The sequence below is a fragment of the Neoarius graeffei genome, chromosome 13 (assembly GCF_027579695.1).
Source record: "Neoarius graeffei isolate fNeoGra1 chromosome 13, fNeoGra1.pri, whole genome shotgun sequence".
Lineage (NCBI taxonomy): Eukaryota > Metazoa > Chordata > Actinopteri > Siluriformes > Ariidae > Neoarius > Neoarius graeffei.
The window spans coordinates 65676416-65697699 of NC_083581.1; the positions used below are offsets into that span (position 1 = coordinate 65676416).

At 41.3% G+C, this 21284-nt stretch overlaps 1 protein-coding gene across 1 annotated transcript in view; it reads right to left on the minus strand.

Annotated features, from left to right (window-relative positions):
- Positions 1 to 21284, minus strand: part of dnajc11a (DnaJ (Hsp40) homolog, subfamily C, member 11a) — a 56996-nt gene that overhangs the window by 14612 nt on the left and 21100 nt on the right. Inside the window, exons 3-13 of the mRNA XM_060938361.1 lie at positions 20819 to 20892; positions 19207 to 19308; positions 18999 to 19127; positions 13361 to 13483; positions 13184 to 13257; positions 11337 to 11526; positions 6992 to 7077; positions 6764 to 6880; positions 6527 to 6682; positions 6028 to 6097; positions 437 to 494 (exon numbers count right to left, since the gene is read on the minus strand). Of these exons, the coding sequence (XP_060794344.1) occupies positions 437 to 494; positions 6028 to 6097; positions 6527 to 6682; positions 6764 to 6880; positions 6992 to 7077; positions 11337 to 11526; positions 13184 to 13257; positions 13361 to 13483; positions 18999 to 19127; positions 19207 to 19308; positions 20819 to 20892 (1179 nt within the window). The remainder of the gene's footprint in view (positions 1 to 436; positions 495 to 6027; positions 6098 to 6526; positions 6683 to 6763; positions 6881 to 6991; positions 7078 to 11336; positions 11527 to 13183; positions 13258 to 13360; positions 13484 to 18998; positions 19128 to 19206; positions 19309 to 20818; positions 20893 to 21284) is intronic.

Here is a 21284-nt window from a genome sequence, read left to right on the forward strand (position 1 = left end):
CTTTATCTACTTTTAGGACTTGTGTGAAAATCTGATTATGTTTTAGGTCATATTTATGCAGAAATATCGAAAATTCTAGAGAGTTCACAAACTTTCAAGCACCACTGTACTCAAACCAGTCCAATGCCACAGTGAAAGTCACACTTTGAGATCACAGTTTTTCCCATTCTGATGTTTGAAGTGAACATTAACTGAAGCTCTTGATTTGGATCTGCATGATTTTATGCATTGTGCTGCTGTCAAGGGACCGGCTGATTTAGATAACGGCATAAAACAGCAAGTGTATAGGTGTTCCTAATAAAGTGGCCAGTGAGTGTATAATCTACAATGACATTTAACCAGCGAATTCATAGCATCACCATATTCAACACACAAAACTAAATTTAATTTGAATTGTGTGTTTTGACACGAACAACGTGGACCCATATTCTCTTACCCAGTCTCGACTCCTCAGCTTCAATGATCCTGCGCACAGACTCCTGCATCAGCAGAACCTGAGACACAAGAACCCAGGCAATAATTTTACCTCAACCTTCATTTTTTTGCATTATTTACTTCAAACCAGTTGCCACAAATGTGCATCAGGATTAAGGTAGCAATAGGAAGGGCTACTGCAAAAAAAAGACCAGTAGTATATTTTTATTTTTTCAATTACATATTTAATGTACCGTTTCTCTATTTGTCACAATTTTAAGATTTTCATTTGACTCACCCTTATCGAAATGTTTTGATTAACTTTCTAAACATGCCTACGGTATCGATCAAGATTAGAATTGCTAGATAAGGAGCCAGGTTAACAAAATACGGCTGTAGAAATGGATGTGGGAATGAATAAAAGTGGGTAGAAATCAGAAGTGGACAGTAACGAAGTACATTTACTTGAGTACACTTTTTGAGTATCTGTACTTTAATTGAGTATTTTTTTTTTAAACTTATTACTTTAACTTCACTACATCTGAAAGACAAATATCGTACTCTTCATTCCATTACATTTCTATCAAGGTCCTCGTTACTATGAATCAGCTTTGAAAGTGGATTTTTTTTTTCTTTTATAAAACGTGATTTTTTTTTCGCAGGTGACACTGATGGCATATTCACACCTACGTTGTTTGGTCCGGACCAAACGAACCAAATTTCCCTTGGTCCGGACCTTTTGGGTTGGTCTGAATACAAACCACCGAACTCTGGTCCGGACCAAACAAGCGGACCGAGACCGAGCTGCAAGGTCGGATTCGGTCCAGACCAAAGGAACCCTGGTGCGGATCTTTTGGAGGTGTGAAAGCAGACCGGACCTAATCCGACAGTTTTGCTTTTTTGTACCTCGGGAGCTTCCGTCGTTTGTCGAGCATTATGGGAAACAGAGTCTTGACACTCCACCGCAAAGTGCAAACACTGTTTCGGTTGTCAAGGGAACCTTACAACAGTCGTTCAGTCATTCAGACCAGTGGTAGGCTAGACTACAGAGGACAAAAAAATGAGTAGGGGCAAACGTGGGCCGAGGAAGAAACGCGTACCCTTGTGGATATATGGGCAGATGTCCACATATCTGAGCTTTTGGAGAGAACACACAAAAATGCCGACGTGTTTGCTGTATTCAGTGAGAAAATGAAGGAGAAGGGGTTCACGCGCTCCCCAGAACAATGTCGGCTAAAAGTGAAGAAACTCCGTAAGACCTACATTAAAATCAGGGACATTCTTTCAAAAAGTGGCGGTACTAGCGACGCAAAAAAGAAATTCATCTATTGCGTGAAGAGCCAGAACTGTCACAACATGATGTGCGCTCATCAGCACTGTCCTCCGTAGCCACCTTGCCCTTTGTCGTCGTCGTTGATAAATTACTTGTACAACAGCATAGTAATCGCACAATTGTGAAAACAGTAAAAACTGGAAAAAACATATAGCTTTGATGACATTAAAAAGAATAACAGCACGGAAAGCCTCCATGACTACTTTTGAACTTAACGCTTTGTGCGCGTGTCGTCTCTGACCAATAGCTGAACGACCTCAGGGCGCGTGGCTTTGTTGACAGATTTTGGTCCGCTTACTAAAATGTACAGTGTGAAAGCGAACCGCACCAAAATGAAAAAATAAAAAAAACATTTGGTTTGGACCAAAGCAAGTGAACTATCGAACTATCCTGGTCTGAATACACCCTGAGACAGCCGATCAGTAATCACTCAGGTCACGTCACATCCATAGACTCTATATGATTTCTCAGCAGCGTTATTTGAACACGATCAGTTGATGGCAGAATGGAAGAAGGCGGTTCTTCTAAGGAATGCACGCACTCATGGCCATACCTAGAACCCATTTTTCTGAAAGGATTAAAGATTCATTTCATTTTAAACATCTGCTTTATTTGCCGAAAACGAACCACATCACAGCCTATAAAAACTCGCCGTCCGACCTGCGGAAGCACAGTGAGGTATGCAAACGTTTTATTCCAAGAGAAATCTTGAAATGGAGTTGTCTGTGCTTTTAGAGCTAGCGATAACGTTGCAATAGCTGTGCAGTCTGGTTAGTCACATGACTTTCTCTGGATTTGCCTGCCCAGTTGCCATTGACTAACGTTAACACATAGCTAGTTAACGTGGGCACTGTTAGTTAGCATGTAAAAACAGAGTTATGCTAACATGAATAACATTAACTTATCTGAAGTCCTTTCAGGAATATGTTTTAGCATAATCTTGCCAAATAAACAGAATGTAGAAATCTGTGTTTAAAGGTGTTTATTCTACAGGTTCTACAAGCGAGTCAGTAAATCCAGTCGGTTGCTACAGAGGCATTAGGTTTTGTAAGCGTTGTGGCAATAATACAACAACACGTTGACAGAAAATGTACTTTTAATACTTAAGTATCTTTAAAAATCAAGTACTTTGGCGGCACGGTGGTGTAGTGGTTAGCGCTGTTGCCTCACAATAAGAAGGTCCGGGTTCGAGCCCCGTGGCCGGCGAGGGCCTTTCTGTGCGGAGTTTGCATGTTCTCCCCGTGTCCGCGTGGGTTTCCTCCGGGTGCTCCGGTTTCCCCCACAGTCCAAAGACATGCAGGTTAGGTTAACTGGTGACTCTAAATTGAGCGTAGGTGTGAATGTGAGTGTGAATGGCTGTCTGTGTCTATGTGTCAGCCCTGTGATGACCTGGCGACTTGTCCAGGGTGTACCCCGCCTTTCGCCCGTAGTCAGCTGGGATAGGCTCCAGCTTGCCTGCGACCCTGTAGAACAGGATAAAGCGGCTAGAGATAATGAGATGAGATGAACTTTCACTTGTATCGGAGTCACATTTGACCAGTGGGATCTGTACTTGGACTTAAGTAATGAAGTTGAGTACTTTGTCCACCTCTGGTAGAAATATAGAGAGATTTCATGGATATTTATTCCTTTTATCATAATTATTCCATGATAAATACAAAATAATTTAACAGATGCCATTTGTGTTTGGACAATGTCTTGACATCTTTCGGTGGAATTTGAATTGAACCTCTACATTTTTTGGGGTTTCTCCCTTTCCACTTTTAGAGCTAGTCTGGAGTTATCAGATCTATAGGATGATTAAAAAAAACTTTTCGTATTTATTGGCAACATGGGGCGGCACGGGGCGGCACGGTGGCGTAGTTGTTAGCGCTGTCGCCTCACAGCAAGAAGGTCCGGGTTCGAGCCCCGTGGCCGGCGAGGGCCTTTCTGTGTGGAGTTTGCATGTTCTCCCCGTGTCCGCGTGGGTTTCCTCCGGGTGCTCCGGTTTCCCCCACAGTCCAAAGACATGCAGGTTAGGTTAACTGGTGACTCTAAATTGACCGTAGGTGTGAATGTGAGTGTGAATGGTTGTCTGTGTCTATGTGTCAGCCCTGTGATGACCTGGCGACTTGTCCAGGGTGTACCCCGCCTTTCGCCCGTAGTCAGCTGGGATAGGCTCCAGCTTGCCTGTGACCCTGTAGAAGGATAAAGCGGCTACAGATAATGAGATGAGAATGAGATGGGGCGGCACGGTGGTGTAGTGGTTAGCACTGTCACCTCACAGCAAGAAGGTTCTGGGTTTCAGCCCAGCAGCTGCAAAGCAGGGGCCTTTCTGTGCGGAGTTTGCATGTTCTTCCCGTGTCTGCATAGGTTTCCTCCGGGTGCTCCGGTTTCCCCCGCAGTCCAAAGACATGCAGGTTAGGTTAATTGGTGTCTCTAAAAATTGACCGTAGGTGTGAATGTGAATGGTTATTTGTCTCTACTCGACAGCCCTGCGACTTGTCCAGGGTGTACCCCGACTCTTCCCCATAGTCACCTGGGATAGGCTCCAGCTTGCCCGCGACCCTGCACAGGATAAGCGGTTACGGATAATGGATGGATAGATGGCAACATTTTTCTTTTCTTTACAGTACTGTTCTAATGGCTACCGTATTGCGGTTGGGGCATAAAAGAAAGGCTGTGGCAAGGTCTTTCAGTCACACATGATGGAGATCGAGAGTTTTATCGTATCGCTGTATAAAGGTTAACATTAAAAAAAAAAAAATCACACTGTATAGAGTAGAAAATGTCAACTTTCATGGTGTGAAAAGTTTTCCCACATTTCAAAGGGCCATAATTATCACTATGAGAAAGTTACTAATGGATAAATAGAGAACTGTGTAATCTAAATGTACTGCTTCCTTTCATGCTACTCAGATGGACTGTGATTAAATAATCCATATTAAAGGTCCCATGGCATGAAATTTTCACTTTCTGAGGTTTTTTTAACGTTAAAATGAGTTCCTCTGACCTTCTTAAGTCACCCCAGTGGCTAGAAATGTCATAATGTGCAAACCAAACTATGCCCACCCTTTGTCAACATTTGAGAATGGCGCGTCAAAATGGCACGTTGATAGGCTCTTCCCTTTAGTACATCAGCAAGGGAGATGATCCCCATGCCCCCCTCTGGATTCCCACCCACTGTATGGATTGCCCGCCCAGCTCAAAAGTTGCCACCATAGATACGACACTTCAATTTTGTAGTGAGGAGACCATAGAGGACACAACAACATGGCACCACCTAAGCGAGCAAAACATGGAAATTGCGCTGTACATGGATGTGACAACACAGAAAGGAGTCTGTTTTACTGCTGACGGGAGAGCCCCTCTAGACGCAGTGGCTTAATTTTATTTACTCCAATAATACGCCGTCGAGTCTACCTAAGACGGTGTATGTTTGTCGGAAGCATTTTCCTGAGGAATGTTTCCACAACTTGGGACAGTACAGGGCAGGTTTTGCACATCAACTGTCACTGAAGCCTGGGTCCGTACCAAGCATCCCTGCCGCATCAGCAACAAACACCGAACAAGTAAGTGTATAACTGTTAAGTCGTTTTGCCGTGTTTTAAAATCGGTGCGTTAGCCTTGCAATGGCTACATTAGCTGTGCAGCTAACCGCTTCCTGCAGTTAGCCAGGTACTCTGCGCTACAAAACCAAAAAGCATGCAGCATGCTCTGTTAAACTGAGTTTAGTCTGGAAATTGACTGTAACTTATGAGCTTATGTTTGACTATTGCTCCGCAATGGATGTCTTCTGTTGGATAAGCGCTATGTTGCTGTAGTTGCTGCTTCTATCCTCTTTGGTTATGGAGTGCGTGTTCAAGCCTAGGGTATTATACGTTCGTAAACTACCACTCCGAACACTCTCACTCTCTGTTCTCTGTGTCACGTTGAGTTTACGAAAGGAGTCCGAGGGGTCAAAAGCGAAAGCTTGGACTGTTGCTTGACCTGCCATTGCTACTGTTCACACACAGGTAGCATGCCCGCAGCTTGGTCAAGCCCCTCCCCCCATGGCCCGCCCCCACCCTCTACCCTTCCCCGCCTCCATGCTTCTCATTAGCAAAACGACGCACTGGGAAAAGGGCTGAAATGGGGCTTTCTCCCAGGAGGCTATATCTACGTGCCGAGGGTTCATTTCGAGAAAGGCTGCGGATATAACATCCGGAAACCTCCACGAGCCCGTTTAAAGCATCAACAAACCACCATGCCATGGGTCCTTTAAGAACCATCAGCAGTACAATAGTGCCATGTGGACTTACGGCAGACTCTGCTTCTTGCTTCTTCTTGGCAATGTCAGACGCGGCGCTCTCCCGCTGCTTCTCTAGTTCCCTAAAGTGACAGAGAGGGTCACAAGTAAATTAAATACAAATCCCAAAACAAATGAACGGCTTACATTCCGCCCCGTACATTATATGAGTGAAACTGCAATGTATAGAATACACAATTAATATTAATTGTACATAATTGGGCCATTAGGAAGCCACGGCCTAATGGTTAGAGAAGCAGCTTCAGGACCAAAAGGTCGCCGGCTCGATTCCCTGGACCATTAGAATGGCTGAAGTGCCCTTGAGCAAGGCAGCTGACTCCCAACTGCTCCCTAGGCTGCTCTGGCTATGTTGTATGTCGCTCTGGATAAGAGCGTCTGCTAAATGCCATTAATGTAATGCAACGTATACATTATGAAATCTGAAAATTACTTGGTAGCATTATATTCACAATTTAAAAAATTTTTCAAGAGGTATGGGGAAACGGGCTTACTGTTCCTTCTGAGCAGACATGTAAGGCTTGATGACAAGCCGCTGGATGGCCAAGTAAAATACAAGAGGTCCGACAGTGGCGTAGAACACGGCACTGGGAAGGAGCTGGTCTGTCAAGTGGATCGGAAAGAAATATGTCTGGCTGGCTCTGTTCAACCTGAAATAGAAAAGTTGTTTTACGTACAAGGTGACAAAAATTACTTGAAGTTTAAAAATAAAATAAAAATCAGCTTCATACTTGATCTTGAGGGAAACACCTTGCGGCACTCCAACACTGACAGAAGCACCGAGAATGCTGTGTCGACTGATCTTCGTCTCAGCACCATATTCCACCACTGTTCCAAAAAAGCCCGATCTGTACACAAAGAATGCTTGCATGTGAAAAAAGGGCTTTAAAACTGAACAGAATTCACTGTTTATACAAGAAGGTCAAACTAGCAATACATAATAGGACTCAAGAACATACTTAACAGAACCCTTGATCTTGGTCTGGTCATCATCTTGGAATTTGTACTGGTAGCTCATCATAATGAAAGTATGTGGGATCCCCAACTGTGATATGAAATATACAACAGGGTGATACAACATGCAGACAAGTGTGCTGATACTTTCACATTGAAAATAGAGAACGAAGAGTGCAAATTCTGTTTGATGTTAAAATGCTACACAAAACGGTCACATTTCTGTGGCTAAATCCAAAATGGCGTTCTTACGCCAGGTAAGACATTGTGTTGTATCATTATATAGAAAGCATGGACCGTGAAAAGGAAACCATTTGGGATTTGGTCTAATTTGACTTGACTTGGATCACTGACAAGAACACACTGCTGTGGGTAAATGAACGAAAACGAATTGTATGATAAAAATGTGTTATGAGCAGGGCTTTGAACCAGAATTTTTTTCCTATTGGTTCGTTCCGAACAGAAACGGAATTTAATGTTTCCGGTTTTGGGTTCCACCATTAAATAGACGTTCCCGAACCGGTTAGAACAAAAAAAATTTCGTTCCCGGAACGGTTAATTACGTTCCCTGTCAGCTGTTTAACAAATGGCTATAAAATTATGTCTCTGTCTCATCCAGCTTAAGCCAAATGTAGGCTAATTCTATTACAACCTTCATTAAATAAGACAAGAAATAATTCAAAACAATTATTATTTCAAATGTTGGCGATTTGGATTCTCAGTATGTCTTCCCATCTACACCAGCAGAAAAAGTGCCAAAAATGAAAGATAATTCATTTAGTGTGTTACCAAAGGCTAGTCAGGCCCTATGCATTGATAGGCTAACAGAGGTTAATGTCATTTAATGTTCGTGAGCCTCTCATTAACGTGGACAAATATATTGATATCGTGTTTATAATTGACGTTTTTGAATAACGATAGACTGCAATATTTACCTCTTATTTAAGATGTGGAGACGTAATAGTAGTCCACCCTCCCGCTCTCTCCATTCAGTCAGCGAACGTCACACAGGAAGTGAACCCCAGCGGGTCATAGAAACTTGCGCAGGAGAAGAATGACTTTTTTATTTGTAGGCTACGGAAACTTTGAGGAACGAAATAAAAACCGGTATTAACCAGTTACCATTATTTTTAATAAGCGTTTCTGTTCCGGAACATAAAAAATAATAAAGTTTCTGGTTTCTGTTCCATGTGAAATAGAAAAAGTTCCCGGTTTTCGTTTTCGTTCCTTGAACCGGTTCAAAGCACTGGTTATGAGTCTCTACATTAAAAGGTGACATATTATACCCCTTTTCCACGTTGAGACAGTTCTCTGAGGTCTTAACCCTTTGATGCAAAACATATGCACACCGCTTCTAATGCACAACATGGGTCAAAAATGACCCGCATTCATTTTCCAGGTTATTTCATGCTGACTGAGTTTTTCTTTGCTCTATCTTTTGAAATCAATTTATTATATGATTGAATATTCCAAGTATTCTTTAAAATATCTTGTTTTTAATTACCACAAATCATTAATTTAATTTTTTCTTTCCTACTTTATGAACAAAAATACTTTTTATATTACTACACATGGGTCATCCAAGTGTGATTTAAAATTAAATGTCTTAATACTATAATAATAATTTGTTTCAAGTAATTACTTTAGCAGTGAATGGGGCCAGTTATTTATTTATTAACTATGTAGTTAGCTAAGCCAACTACAATAAAATTAGCTAACTAGAGTAGAATATGTCAACAGCTCGGTAGCTAATAGTAATTACTTGCAACTTTCTGACAAGTAATCTCCTCACTCTCAAGGTAACCTAAACATAATCAATTTTTTTCTAAGGTAATGTTCAAACAATTGAAAAACATTACTTCCATGTATTAGATGGGCAAAGGGCGCTGTGCTGTGCTGAGCTGTGAAATGTCTGACACAAGCACAATTCACAGTTCCCACCAAACGCTGTAGTAAATGCATGCGGGTCGGTTCTGACCCATGTGTATAAACTTGATGTAGAATTACAAAAGCTGTGCTTGTTCATAACTTAAGAAAGGAAAAATAAAAATGATGATTTGTGCTAAACAAAAACAAGATATTGACTGCATATTTGGAAAAGTAAATGACAAAATGAATTTATTTCAAAAGTATATCATAGAAACACTCAGCCATACATGAAATAACCTGGAAAATGAATGCAGGTGGTTTTTGACCCATGTTGTGCATTAGAAGGGTAGTGATACAAAAAGGGTTTTTATTCAAAAAGTAAGAAAGGAAAAAATAAAATAAGGATGTACCGTATGATGATCAAAAACAAGTTAATTGAGGAATACCTTGAATACTGAATGATGGAATTAATTTATTGCAAAGATATAGAAGATAAAAACTCAGCCGGGTCACTTTTGACCCATGTTTTGCATCAAAGGGTTAATGAAAAGTCCGTGACATGCTTTTGCCAAAATGTCACCAGGATAAAAGCACCACAGCTCCCTTCTCACCCTGTCTGAACAGCCCTGTCGAAAACGGCCGATCCTTGACTTACAAGTGACGTCAAAGCAAAATAGAAACCCGGATGTCGGTGGATATACAAATGTGGGGTCGAGCGACATTCCATACAAAACATAGTCATGCGTGTGTAACTCTCTTTGTTTTTCCACTGCTTTAAGCGTTCTTTTAGCTCTGTCGTATCTTTGTGTTGTATATGGTTGTGGTCACAACAGCACTCGTGACCGTGGGTGGGACGTTCTGATTTTTTAGAATTCCGTCCGTGATTCGGAAAGAGGGCGAGGAAACTCTGAGGCTTAGTACGGAGAGGAGACGAGCACGGCTGAACAACATCGGCAGGGCTGATTTAACAGCGGCTGAAACCAAAACAGCTCGTGTTTGCAGTAATCATTTTATCTCAGGTGAGATTCAAAAGCTTTCTCGATAATATCATGGAAGAATTTTATTTCGTGTTGCTAGAATTTGGCTATAAAATGAGCGTTCTCTTGTCGTGGTTCACTCGGTCGTTGTTATAATTTTAACACGTGTATTACCATTTTGCTTCTAGGAGCGCCAGCAAAATTATCTGATCGAAACAATCCAGACTGGGCACCCACTCAGAAAATGGGCTATGTTTCATCCAAGGTCAGATTTGATTCTTCAGCAGCCAAACCAGATAGAACATGATATGTGTACTCGATGGTCGGTAGAAGCGTCTTATCTTCAGAAAAGTCTGACTTTTTTAAAATAACATGGGTCAAAATTACACATATCTATCTTTTCTTTGTATCAAATCTTCATTCGACCATTCAAATCGTGGTAATACTGAGGAAATTCAGTATTGTTTACAGACGCACTTTCGGCGGCTGCCATCCGAGTTGCTTTGTATATCCACCATCATGGAAGACGCTCATGATGTAGCACATTTTGATCACGTGGTTGCAAGTTATCGATTTGGGTGCTTGTTCCTTTAAATGATAATGAGCCACTGCTCATCCTACCCCCCTCTTCCAACAATCAGGCATCACTTTCCTCATGAAATCAATCAATCAAAGCCCTTCTCAGGTCATGTGGTGCATAGGGCGGCGCCAATCTCTGTTTCCATAGCCCTCGGCCTCTGGCCTATTGCATAGTTAGAGTTACAGTGGGGGACTAGTCTAGACTCCTCGCTCACATCTGTATTGCAGCGTGCCTTGCCAGACGGCAGTAGGTACCATTTTTATGACGGTCTTTGGTATGACCCGACCGTGAGTAGAACTCGCGATCTCCCGATCGAGAGGCGGACACGTTAACCACAAGGCCGCTCGCCGCTACTTTCCTCATGAATATTCATTCGCAAAGCCAGTTCTCAAGCCATGAGTGGAGATACTCAGATGAAGGGGTGATATAATTCTAACGAGCTTGTGACATAGAAAGGGGAGACAAATCTGACTGCTTATTGAAGTACGTGTTTTCTGAAATAGGCAGCCCAAAAGAAACTGACTGGATTGTCTAATTTCAGAGTATGTGGGTTGGTAGGCACTCCAGATACTCAAATCTAAGTGCACAAGTACTGAAAAGGTGAGTTTTTTCCATAACATGTCCCCTTTCACAAACGTGCTGGTAGAAAAGCGATTCTAGCTCACAGACTTAATCAGGTCGAGTCTGTGGCAGTTCAGCTTGATTAATCAATGGTCTGCGCTATTTATAACTCCTCTCGCATTGTACCTGAGCAGGAAGGGTAACCAAATTCAGACTGTGTATCAACAATAAATATGCGGGTAAATTAGCCGAGCCATACTGTACTGCGCTGACTTGTGGAAAAGCACAGATTTTGAACTGAGCTTTGTTAGTGGAGCCACTCCTCAATAGTCTGTTTATCCCTGGCTTTAACATGTTACTGACCTGCACAGCAAATGTGAAGTGGCTGCTCTTTGTGTCTCTCACAATGCTGGTGTTCATGGAAGACTGAGCACCCCAGCGCCACTGTAGGTAGCCCATTGTGTTCTTGTCTAGGTGGCGTGCAAGCACAGTGGTTATGCCTGGACGCACACCACGTGACGAAAACTGCAGTGCACACTGAGCGGTCATGAAGCTGAAAAGACACACACGCAGACTGGGTTAATGGGCCGAACTGAAATCCATGCGTTGTATTGAACTGTGCAACAGTGTTTGTGTGTCTTGGATAGGTTCTTAAACTTCTTCTTACAGTCAAGAAAGCCTTAAGATTAAAAAAAAAAAAAAAAAAAAGTACATTATTTAAATGTGTAATGATTAAGTTCAGAAACTAAAAACAATGTTTTTTTTGTTTTTTTAAAAGGTATACTGCCTTTCAGATTTTTCACATTTAGGTCATAAAAAGAATTTTCCTGACACCAAATTATCTTTTTTTTTTTTAAAGATTTTTTTGGGGCTTTTTTTCACCTTTATCATTGGATAGGACAGTATAGAGACAGGAAATGAGTGGGAGAGAGAGACGGGGAGGGATCGGGAAATGACCTCGGGCTGGAATCGAACCCGGGTCTATGGTATGGCGCCTTATCCACCTGAGCCACGACGCCCCCCAATCATCTTTTTTAGTGAATCAAAAGCTACCGAATTCGAATCACAGACTTCTGTTTTTATTACTTTTTTCCCCTAAAAGAACAATTAATGAATTTAGGGCCATGTGGCCCTAAATTCTCCGCCATTTTTTTCCTGCTTCACCACGACCTCATTCAAGATACTGTCATGCATGACGTAGTGGGCTTTCCCTGTTCACGCAAGACATTGTGGGATACAAATTTGAAACAGGAGAGAAAAATGGAGGATGTGTGTGTGAACGAAACGTGAAAGACCGACTACAGTAACGGAAAGTGAGAAAAAAGACATTGTGAAGGAAAGGAAACACAGGACCAAACTAATAAATATCGGCGGTCAGCGAGCACCTCGGTGTGATCAGCTGTTCGTTTAGCGACAGAATGATGGAACTGTCGGTGCACGCTCAAAGGTAAACCTGTGCATGAGCACTCCGAACTTCCTCGGTCTGCTTGGCTGCGCGAAGCGAGCGATTTCATGTGCTTTATTTGCTAAGGAATCCCCTCAAATTAAATAACTTCCCAGCCACAGACTGGCCTGTTTGTTTGTTTTTTAAAGATGTTATAAAAATAACATGTATTACAATGACCAAATTTCACAGGGAACTAAATTTCACCGATTTTATGAAATCGAAAGTCCGTCTACTTTTAATTTATAATAATAATAATAATAATAATAATAATAATGTCATTCCATTCCAGAAACTATTGATGGGTATAAATAACTAACAAAATTAGAAAAATCACAGAACTCCTGGCTGTGTGTCACAGACCCCACTTTGACAACCATGTGCATAAAAAGACCCTAAAATAACTTTAACAGAGCACAAGTGCACCATTTCACTCCTACTCTCATAAAACTGTAGTTTCATTTCAAATATCATCAGTTGTTTATCTAACAGGAGTCCAGGGGGACTAGCCATGGTTTTTAGATATATGTGTAACAGAAATAAATCAGTATTTTATGATGAATTAGTGTACTACAAGCTCTGAAAGAGATACTGGCATGTGCTGGCCTTCATCATTCTACACTGCTGGTGCTGTAGATTCATCGAAATCAAAATAAAAGAACTTCTTCGAGTTCACGAATCATCTAAATCACTGGAGCTCTTTGTGCAAGGATAGTCTTTTTTTTTTTATGAGACCTTCGCGACACTGCTGACATGCATTACTCACCAGCGAGGTGTCAGGTTGCGAAACATCTTCAACCCAAACAGAGGACCGTGTGTGTCTCCTGCTCCTAATTCAACCTACAGACAGAAAAACGTGAAACATGTCTCATATTCCCTGTAATAGCATCCATAGAAAGTTTGTGTGGGGGGGGAAAAAAAAGCAAGCAAGCGAACTGCGCACCTCTCCCCAGCCTTTCGCTGATGTCACTCTCCGTAGAGCCAGGTTAATGCTTCCACCGCCATTACCGTTGTGTGTGGAAAGAGATCCGGAGAGAATGGCTGTGTCTGACGTCGTTAGAGGGGCCTTGAGGAAAAACAAACATCCGCGTGTGATAAAATGTCTAAAAAGCAAATCTCATAGAATGCTGACAGCACATGGTTACATGAAAGTGCTGATTCTGATTCATCAAAAAGACATCAAAGGTGAATTTAAGCAAATTTTACACACAGTGTCAACTTCGGTTTTGAACACACACCTGCTCAGACTGTTAAATCAGCCTCGTAACTGGCATCATCATTACTGAGACGACATTATGAGAAGAGAACGTTGAGAGAATGAGAAATCATAGCCTTTAACTGTTTTTTTTTTTTATTTCAATAATTGGCTACTACAAGACAAAAATCATAATACCGTGTGGGGAATTCTTTTCAATAACCCGAGTTAAAAGTGTAGTATTAATTTAGTAGTGTAAGGATCTGATGGAAAAAGGAATCTTTAATAATATTGGCTGACGTTGAGTGGTATATCTCATGCTAGCTGAATGGAATATATCTGACATACCACTCCATGCCAGCCAATATTATTATTATACTACATACACATTTCTTTCCGGTGTTCAACGCGTCTTTCTCTTTCAAAATTCTCTCAAAATCTTCCGTATTTAATGAAGCAAACCTAGCGGCCATGCTTCTTTAAAATTATCAGAGTCGCTCGCTAGCATGGAAGTTTTACATCTCCGATGTGTCTCTTTTCCAGTTTTTCGATGTCTGTTGGCAGGTTTTTCTCTTGTAAATATACTGTACATGAAGGATATCTAATGAAGTTTCGGTAGCCTTTCAGGTTCTCAATGCGTCTTTCTCTTTCCCGGCGAACAAAGAAACGCTTGTGCGCATGCGCAGCAGAAAATTGGATATTCGCATCAACACTGATGTGTGACATCATGTTGTCTTGACAACCATGCAATATCGTAAACCATGTTCGATGCTTGTTCTTCATTGGGTAGTGTGACGTAATACACGTAGGATAAGCGATATGCTAACAATGTTGCATGCTATCAAACTAAATGAATGAAATCCGCTCGAAGGGAATAGAACATGTTTTTATTCCATCAAAAAAAGTGTCCTGGATGTATAATAATAAGGAATAGTGAATATACGACGAAAGGATTTCAAGACTAGTAGTTCAAATTCAAAGTCTTTATTAGGGCTGAACGATATATCGTTATCGTATCTATATCTAGATATGAACATTCACGATATTAATATCGAAAAAGCAACGATATAGATTTCCCCTCCCCGCGCTCGCCCTGCATGTACAGCTCTGGCAGTCACAACAAACATCATTTTTACGATTGCCCTTGAATGCACTGCTAAGGCCAGCCAACCACAAACCTTATTTCATGCTTGCTGTGGATCGACAGCTGAAGCCAACCAATGACAAACATATGAGGACGGCAGTGAGGGAGACGGAGACCGACGCACGCGCACACACTACAGACACAGCGGGGAAATTAAAAAGAAAGAAAGAAAATGAGTGCGGAAGATAATGCGGCCGGTGGCGGTGCAGAATCTGACTTGGTGCCAAAACATAAATCATCCTCCATTATTTGGAGGTATTTTGGATTCAAAAAGGACGATGTTAACCAGAGTGAGGCGTTGTGCAGGTCGTGCTTAGTAAAAATTGTGACGAAGCAAGGTAGCACAACAAACATGTTTCACCACCTGAAACAACACCATTGCGTGCTGCACGAAGAATGTATGACAATGAGAGAAACACCGGGGACTTCTCAGTCATCCCAAAATAAGCCAAAGCAAAGTTTGATTGCTGATGCGTTCAGTAGCATTACACCGTACGAGTCGACGTCCACCAGACATAAAGAAATTACAGACGCTATAACATACCACATTGCAAAAGACATGGTACCTGTGTACACAGTCTCGAAAGAGGGCTTTAAAAAAATGGTTCGGACGCTGGACAAGCGTTATAATAATTTATGTAACTATAATTTATGTTAATGTTGATGGCTGGCAGCGAGTTCTTAAAAATAAAACTGCACTTTCCACATTTTTCTGTATTATGATGTTTTTATTTTTCTGAAAAATGCTTGGTTTTCACCGAACCCGTAGTCATATCGTATCGATATCGAGATATCTGGCATGAATATCGAGATATGAAATATTGTCCATATCGTTCAGCCCTGGTCTTTATCCACTACACCTGCCTAAACTACGGCATGCATACAGTGGGGCAAAAAAGTATTTAGTCAGCCACCAATTGTGCAAGTTCTCCCACTTAAAAAGATGAGAGGCCTGTAATTTTCATCATAGGTACACTTCAACTACGAGAGACAGAATGGGGGGAAAGAATCCAGGAAATCACATTGTAGGATTTTTAATGAATTAATTGGTAAATTCCTCGGTAAAATAAGTATTTGGTCACCTACAAACAAGCAAGATTTCTGGCTCTCACAAACCTGTAACAACTTCTTTAAGAGGCTCCTCTGTCCTCCACTCGTTACCTGTATTAATGGCACCTGTTTGAACTCGTTATCAGTATAAAAGACACCTGTCCACAACCTCAAACAGTCACACTCCAAACTCCACTATGGCCAAGACCAAAGAGCTGTCAAAGGACACCAGAAACAAAATTGTAGACCTGCACCGGGCTAGGAAGACTGAATCTGCGATAGGTAAGCAGCTTGGTGTGAAGATAATCAACTGTGGGAGCAATTATTAGAAAATGGAAGACATACAAGACCACTGATAATCTCCCTCGATCTGGGGCTCCACACAAGATCTCACCCTGTGGGGTCAAAATGATCACAAGAACGGTGAGCAAAAATCCCAGTACCACACGGGGGGACCTAGTGAATGACCTGCAGAGAGCTGGGACCAAAGTAACAAAGGCTACCATCAGTAACACATGACGCCGCCAGGGACTCAAATCCTGCAGTGCCAGACGTGTCCCCCTGCTTAAGCCAGTACATGTCCAGGCCCGTCTGAAGTTTGCTAGAGAGCATTTGGATGATCCAGAAGAGGATTGGGAGAATGTCATATGGTCAGATGAAACCAAAATAGAACTTTTTGGTAAAAACTCAACTTGTCGTGTTTGGAGGAGAAAGAATGTTGAGTTGCATCCAAAGAATACCATACCTACTGTGAAGCATGGGGGTGGAAACATCATGCTTTGGGGCTGTTTTTCTGCAAAGGGACCAGGACGACTGATCCGTGTAAAGGAAAGAATGAATGGGGCCATGTATCGTGAGATTTTGAGTGAAAACCTCCTTCCATCAGCAAGGGCATTGAAGATGAAATGTGGCTGAGTCTTTCAGCATGACAATGATCCCAAACACACCGCCCAGGCAACGAAGGAGTGGCTTCGTAAGAAGCATTTCAAGGCCCTGGAGTGGCCTAGCCAGTCTCCAGATCTCAACCCCATAGAAAATCTTTGGAGGGAGTTGAAAGTCCGTGTTGCCCAGCGACAGCCCCAAAACATCACTGCTCTAGAGGAGATCTGCATGGAGGAATGGGCCAAAATACCAGCAACAGTGTGTGAAACCCTTGTGAAGACTTACAGAAAACATTTGACCTCTGTCATTGCCAACAAAGGGTATATAACAAAGTATTGAGATGAACTTTTGTTACTGACCAAATACTTATTTTCCACCATAATTTGCAAATAAATTCTTTAAAAATCAGACAATGTGATTTTCTGGATTTTTTTTTCTCATTCTGTCTCTCATAGTTGAAGTGTACCTATGATGAAAATTACAGGCCTCTCTCATCTTTTTAAGTGGGAGAACTTGCACAATTGGTGACTGACTAAATACTTTTTTGCCCCACTGTACGTATGCTTTCAAATTGTGTTATGTTTCATGGAAAAGTTACAGGATCTAAAGAATATTCACGTCCGTACCCATCACTCATCAAATCTTTATCAATCAATGAATGTCTCTTTTCTCAACATCTTTGATGAACAGGAGCCTTTATACTCGATCACTTTGTGGCTCAAACATATAAGGGTCCGTCTCAGAAACTGCTCTCTCATTTGGGACATTATGGTCAAAAAATAAATTTTCTAATTTTACTTTTTTTTTTTTGCATTTACCTAACACTCAATGTTTCTTTTGTTATGTTTAATAAGAATAAAGATAGCATCTTGCTTTATCTGGCCTCCACTGTGGAAAATTTTTTTGATTACAATTCAAATGCTTTTGTAAAATTGATTTACATATAAAATAACTCCATCATGAAGAATTAAAGCCCCTCCTTCACAGATGAGTGAAAATATTGAATAAATTTCCTCTTTTTGATTGCTTGGGTTAAAAATGCCAAGTTATGATGACTGAATTGATTATTCACTTAAATATGAATGATATGATACATTTTGGGTATTTGATATGGCGAAATAGGACACAATGGAAAAATCAATAACACACCGGAAAGATGAGAATAACGGCGGTGGTAAAAGAACAGCGACTGTACCGGCTGAAGGTCGCGCGGGTCTCTGCTGCGGCGCGCGAGCAACGGGACATCACTACCGCACCGGACGGAGCGTGAGGCGGGGGCGGGGCAAAATGACTGGCTGTAGATTCTATCAAAAGTTCGATCTAAATTGACCATGGTTGTAAAATATTGGCCAAAAATACGCAAACACTACGAAATATGAAAGTAAGATGAAAAAGAAACATTCCATTGCCTTATGCTGCAAGACTAAAACAAAATAAAACTGTTAAAGCTCACCTTTTCAGTGACGACGTCCGAACAGATCACTCGCGTAACAGAAAGACCGCAAATGGAAGCACGATCAACTTCTAACTGTTGGAGTGGAAAATTCCATTCTACACATGCAAATTGTTAATGCGTGTCCTTCCGCGCACACAAATAACACGCTACGGTAAAAAATAGACCACAACTCATTTTATAGCTCAGAAATTCATACAAGACCAGCTACCATCGTAACATATTCTGTAAGAAACATATTCTATACCTAACTTTCAGCTTTCGTTTTAAAAAACAAAATCGCAGATTTATAACAATGTTTATATGGCGTAGTGATTTTAAGTTACTACTTTTGGTGAGGTCGTGACCTTGACCCTGAGGCTTTCCGTTTAGATCAAAACACACGATCGTATTGGTTTTGGGTCTGCGGAAAATGGAGTTACGACGATGATCAAATATTTTGCATGATGTTTTATTACAGTTATGATTATTCTGTGAGCGCACCAATCCTTAGGTGTATAAAGTTACAACTTAAAATACAATTAGTGATCACTGTAGACTTTTCAGTGGACTACAACCTTTTTAAGGGAATGCGATGTAGTCGACCATTTATCATGTCCCAGATCAAGCCACCATTTTTCCACAAATTTGCAGAATTTTTGCCAAATTCTGAATAGAGTATTCACATCAGAGATTTAGTTTTATCTGTATTATTTCTTTCATCATTTTATTTCAAATTAAAACCAACATCACCATTCAAAACCGTAGAGTTTATTGACTGTGAGTATATTTAGTGGGGTACCCCCACAGTACCCAGTTTCTGAGACCGACCCAAATACATTTTCTCTTTTGAAGAAAAAAATAAATAAATCACATACCTCGATGGACTGAGATATATGCATCTTGTTAATCTCAATGTTAGGGAAGCCACCACCAGGGAGTTCTTCATACTCTTCCTCATAGTGATCAAACAGGTCTGTGGCATCCACACCCACACTGATTGTCCCCTGCCCGAGAGATGATCAGTAAATCAGTAAAAATACAGACACCTTGACATGAAATGGTCATACAAGACAGACGTGAAACCTTAGGGTTGGTCCTCTGCTGCAGTCTTCTCTCCTCCCTCTCTCTCTGAAGGCGCTCAAACTCTTCCCGGATCTCAGCCGGCGCTCGTTTCCTCTCCACTACCTTAAAAATGACAACATAGCATATTTTACAAAATGACAGCTGTGTACATCAGTCAACACCAAGGAACATTGGGTCTCATTTAATCAAACTGAATATGAATTCATTTATTTGGAAATTGTTCACAAGAAACACGGTATTCATAAAAAAAAATAAATAAAAAAAAACAGTTAGTTCAGAAAAACAATCATATCCAGTGAGAGTTCCTAAGTTTATGTAAATTTATGCATAAGGAAAGTAATTAATATAAACCGCAAGAGATCAGTTTTAAATCATTTCAAATACTTAACAGGAGTTACTGCAATTTTACATACAGATTATTTTGGCAAGTGTAATGGCCCTTTTCCACTACCCTTTTTCAGCTCACTTCAGCTCGCTTCAGCCCGACACGGCTCGCGTTTCGACTACCTCAGAGCAGCACGACTCAGCTCGCTTCAGCCCTGCTTAGCACCCAAAACTCGCACGGTTTTGGAGTAGGGCTGAAGCGAGCCAAACCGAGCCGAGTGGGGCTAGGGGCGTGAGGAGACACTCCCCTGTGCACTGATTGGTGAGGAGGTGTGTCCTCACATGCCCACACACGCCCCGCGAGCACGCTGGGATCTGTAAACACCGTAAACCCGGAAGAAGGAGAATTACGAATTACGAGAATTTCTGAAGCCTTATGCGCCTCGCCTCATCTATTATCTGTTAGCGATGTCGGTGACAACAAGCCACAGCACCAAGACCAGCAACACTAACGACTCCATGTCCTCCATGTTTATTGTTTACTATCCGGGTCGTAAGACTACCGCTTAAAAGATCACTGATGTCACTGTTTGCGCCGCCTAACGACATCACGTGATGTCCACCCACTTTCGCTAACTCCACCCAATGTGTCCACCCACTTCCAGCCAGCACGGTTCAGCGCGGTTGTAGTCGAAATGCAACTCCAACAGCCCCACTCAGCTCGACTCAGCCCGGCACGGCTCAGCCCAACTCAGCCACGTTGGTAGTGGAAAAGCGGCATAAATGGTTTACTTCTGTGCACACACATTTTAGTAAATTTTAAAAAAAAATGCAAAACATGGTCATTTCATATTAATAAGTTGAAAGCAAGCAATCGAAATCGATAAATTTAGACAAATAAAACTGGCCATTTAATTAGAGCAAATGAAAAGGAGAAAGTGTGTCTCTGGAACACCAAGTACACTTTCACCATTTAATCATCGTTTTTCAGTTTATTGTGAGCGTTTCCTTTTTATGGTGCTTTGTGGGTGTCACTAAATATAAATCAGCTTCCACGAATATGCTCAGTTATATACAGTATATAGGTGTCATTTGTGAAAATACACACACACGAAGATGAAAGAAAAAAAAAAATCACTAATATGGCAGGAGTTTTTGGTTCTGTTTGGCTTACAAAAACATTTACACACAAAACTTTCCCAAAGGATTAATGAAAATTTGGCTCATTCTTGCTCTATCAGAATTAAAAACATTATTACAGCCAAGCCCTGTTTAAATCCTGACTTACCTCCCATCCTTCCACACTCAGCCCTCTCTTCCCATAAATATCATAGATCGCTCTGGATTGTGGATCACTTAGAACTGCGCAGAGAGGGAAATATTTTAAAATCACAACAGTGTTATTTCACTGGGGTACTAAATAAGATAAAATAAGAGACGAATAAAAAGGACAGATACAGTCGGAGGAAAATGTTTGTACACCCTTTGGAATTTTTTACATTTCTGCCTAAATTGGTCATAAAACATCATTTGAACTCTCCAGCAATCTTAAGAATGAACAAACAGTGTCTGCTTGAACTAAAACCACCCAAACATTTGCGTTTTATCATATTTTTATTGACCATAAGATGGAATTATTCACAGGATAGGGAGGCATAAGTAAGTACACCCTTTGATTTGGTAGCTGGTTGACCCTCCTCTGGCTGCAATAACTTCAACCAGACGTTTCCTGTAGTTGCAGACTAGACGGACAC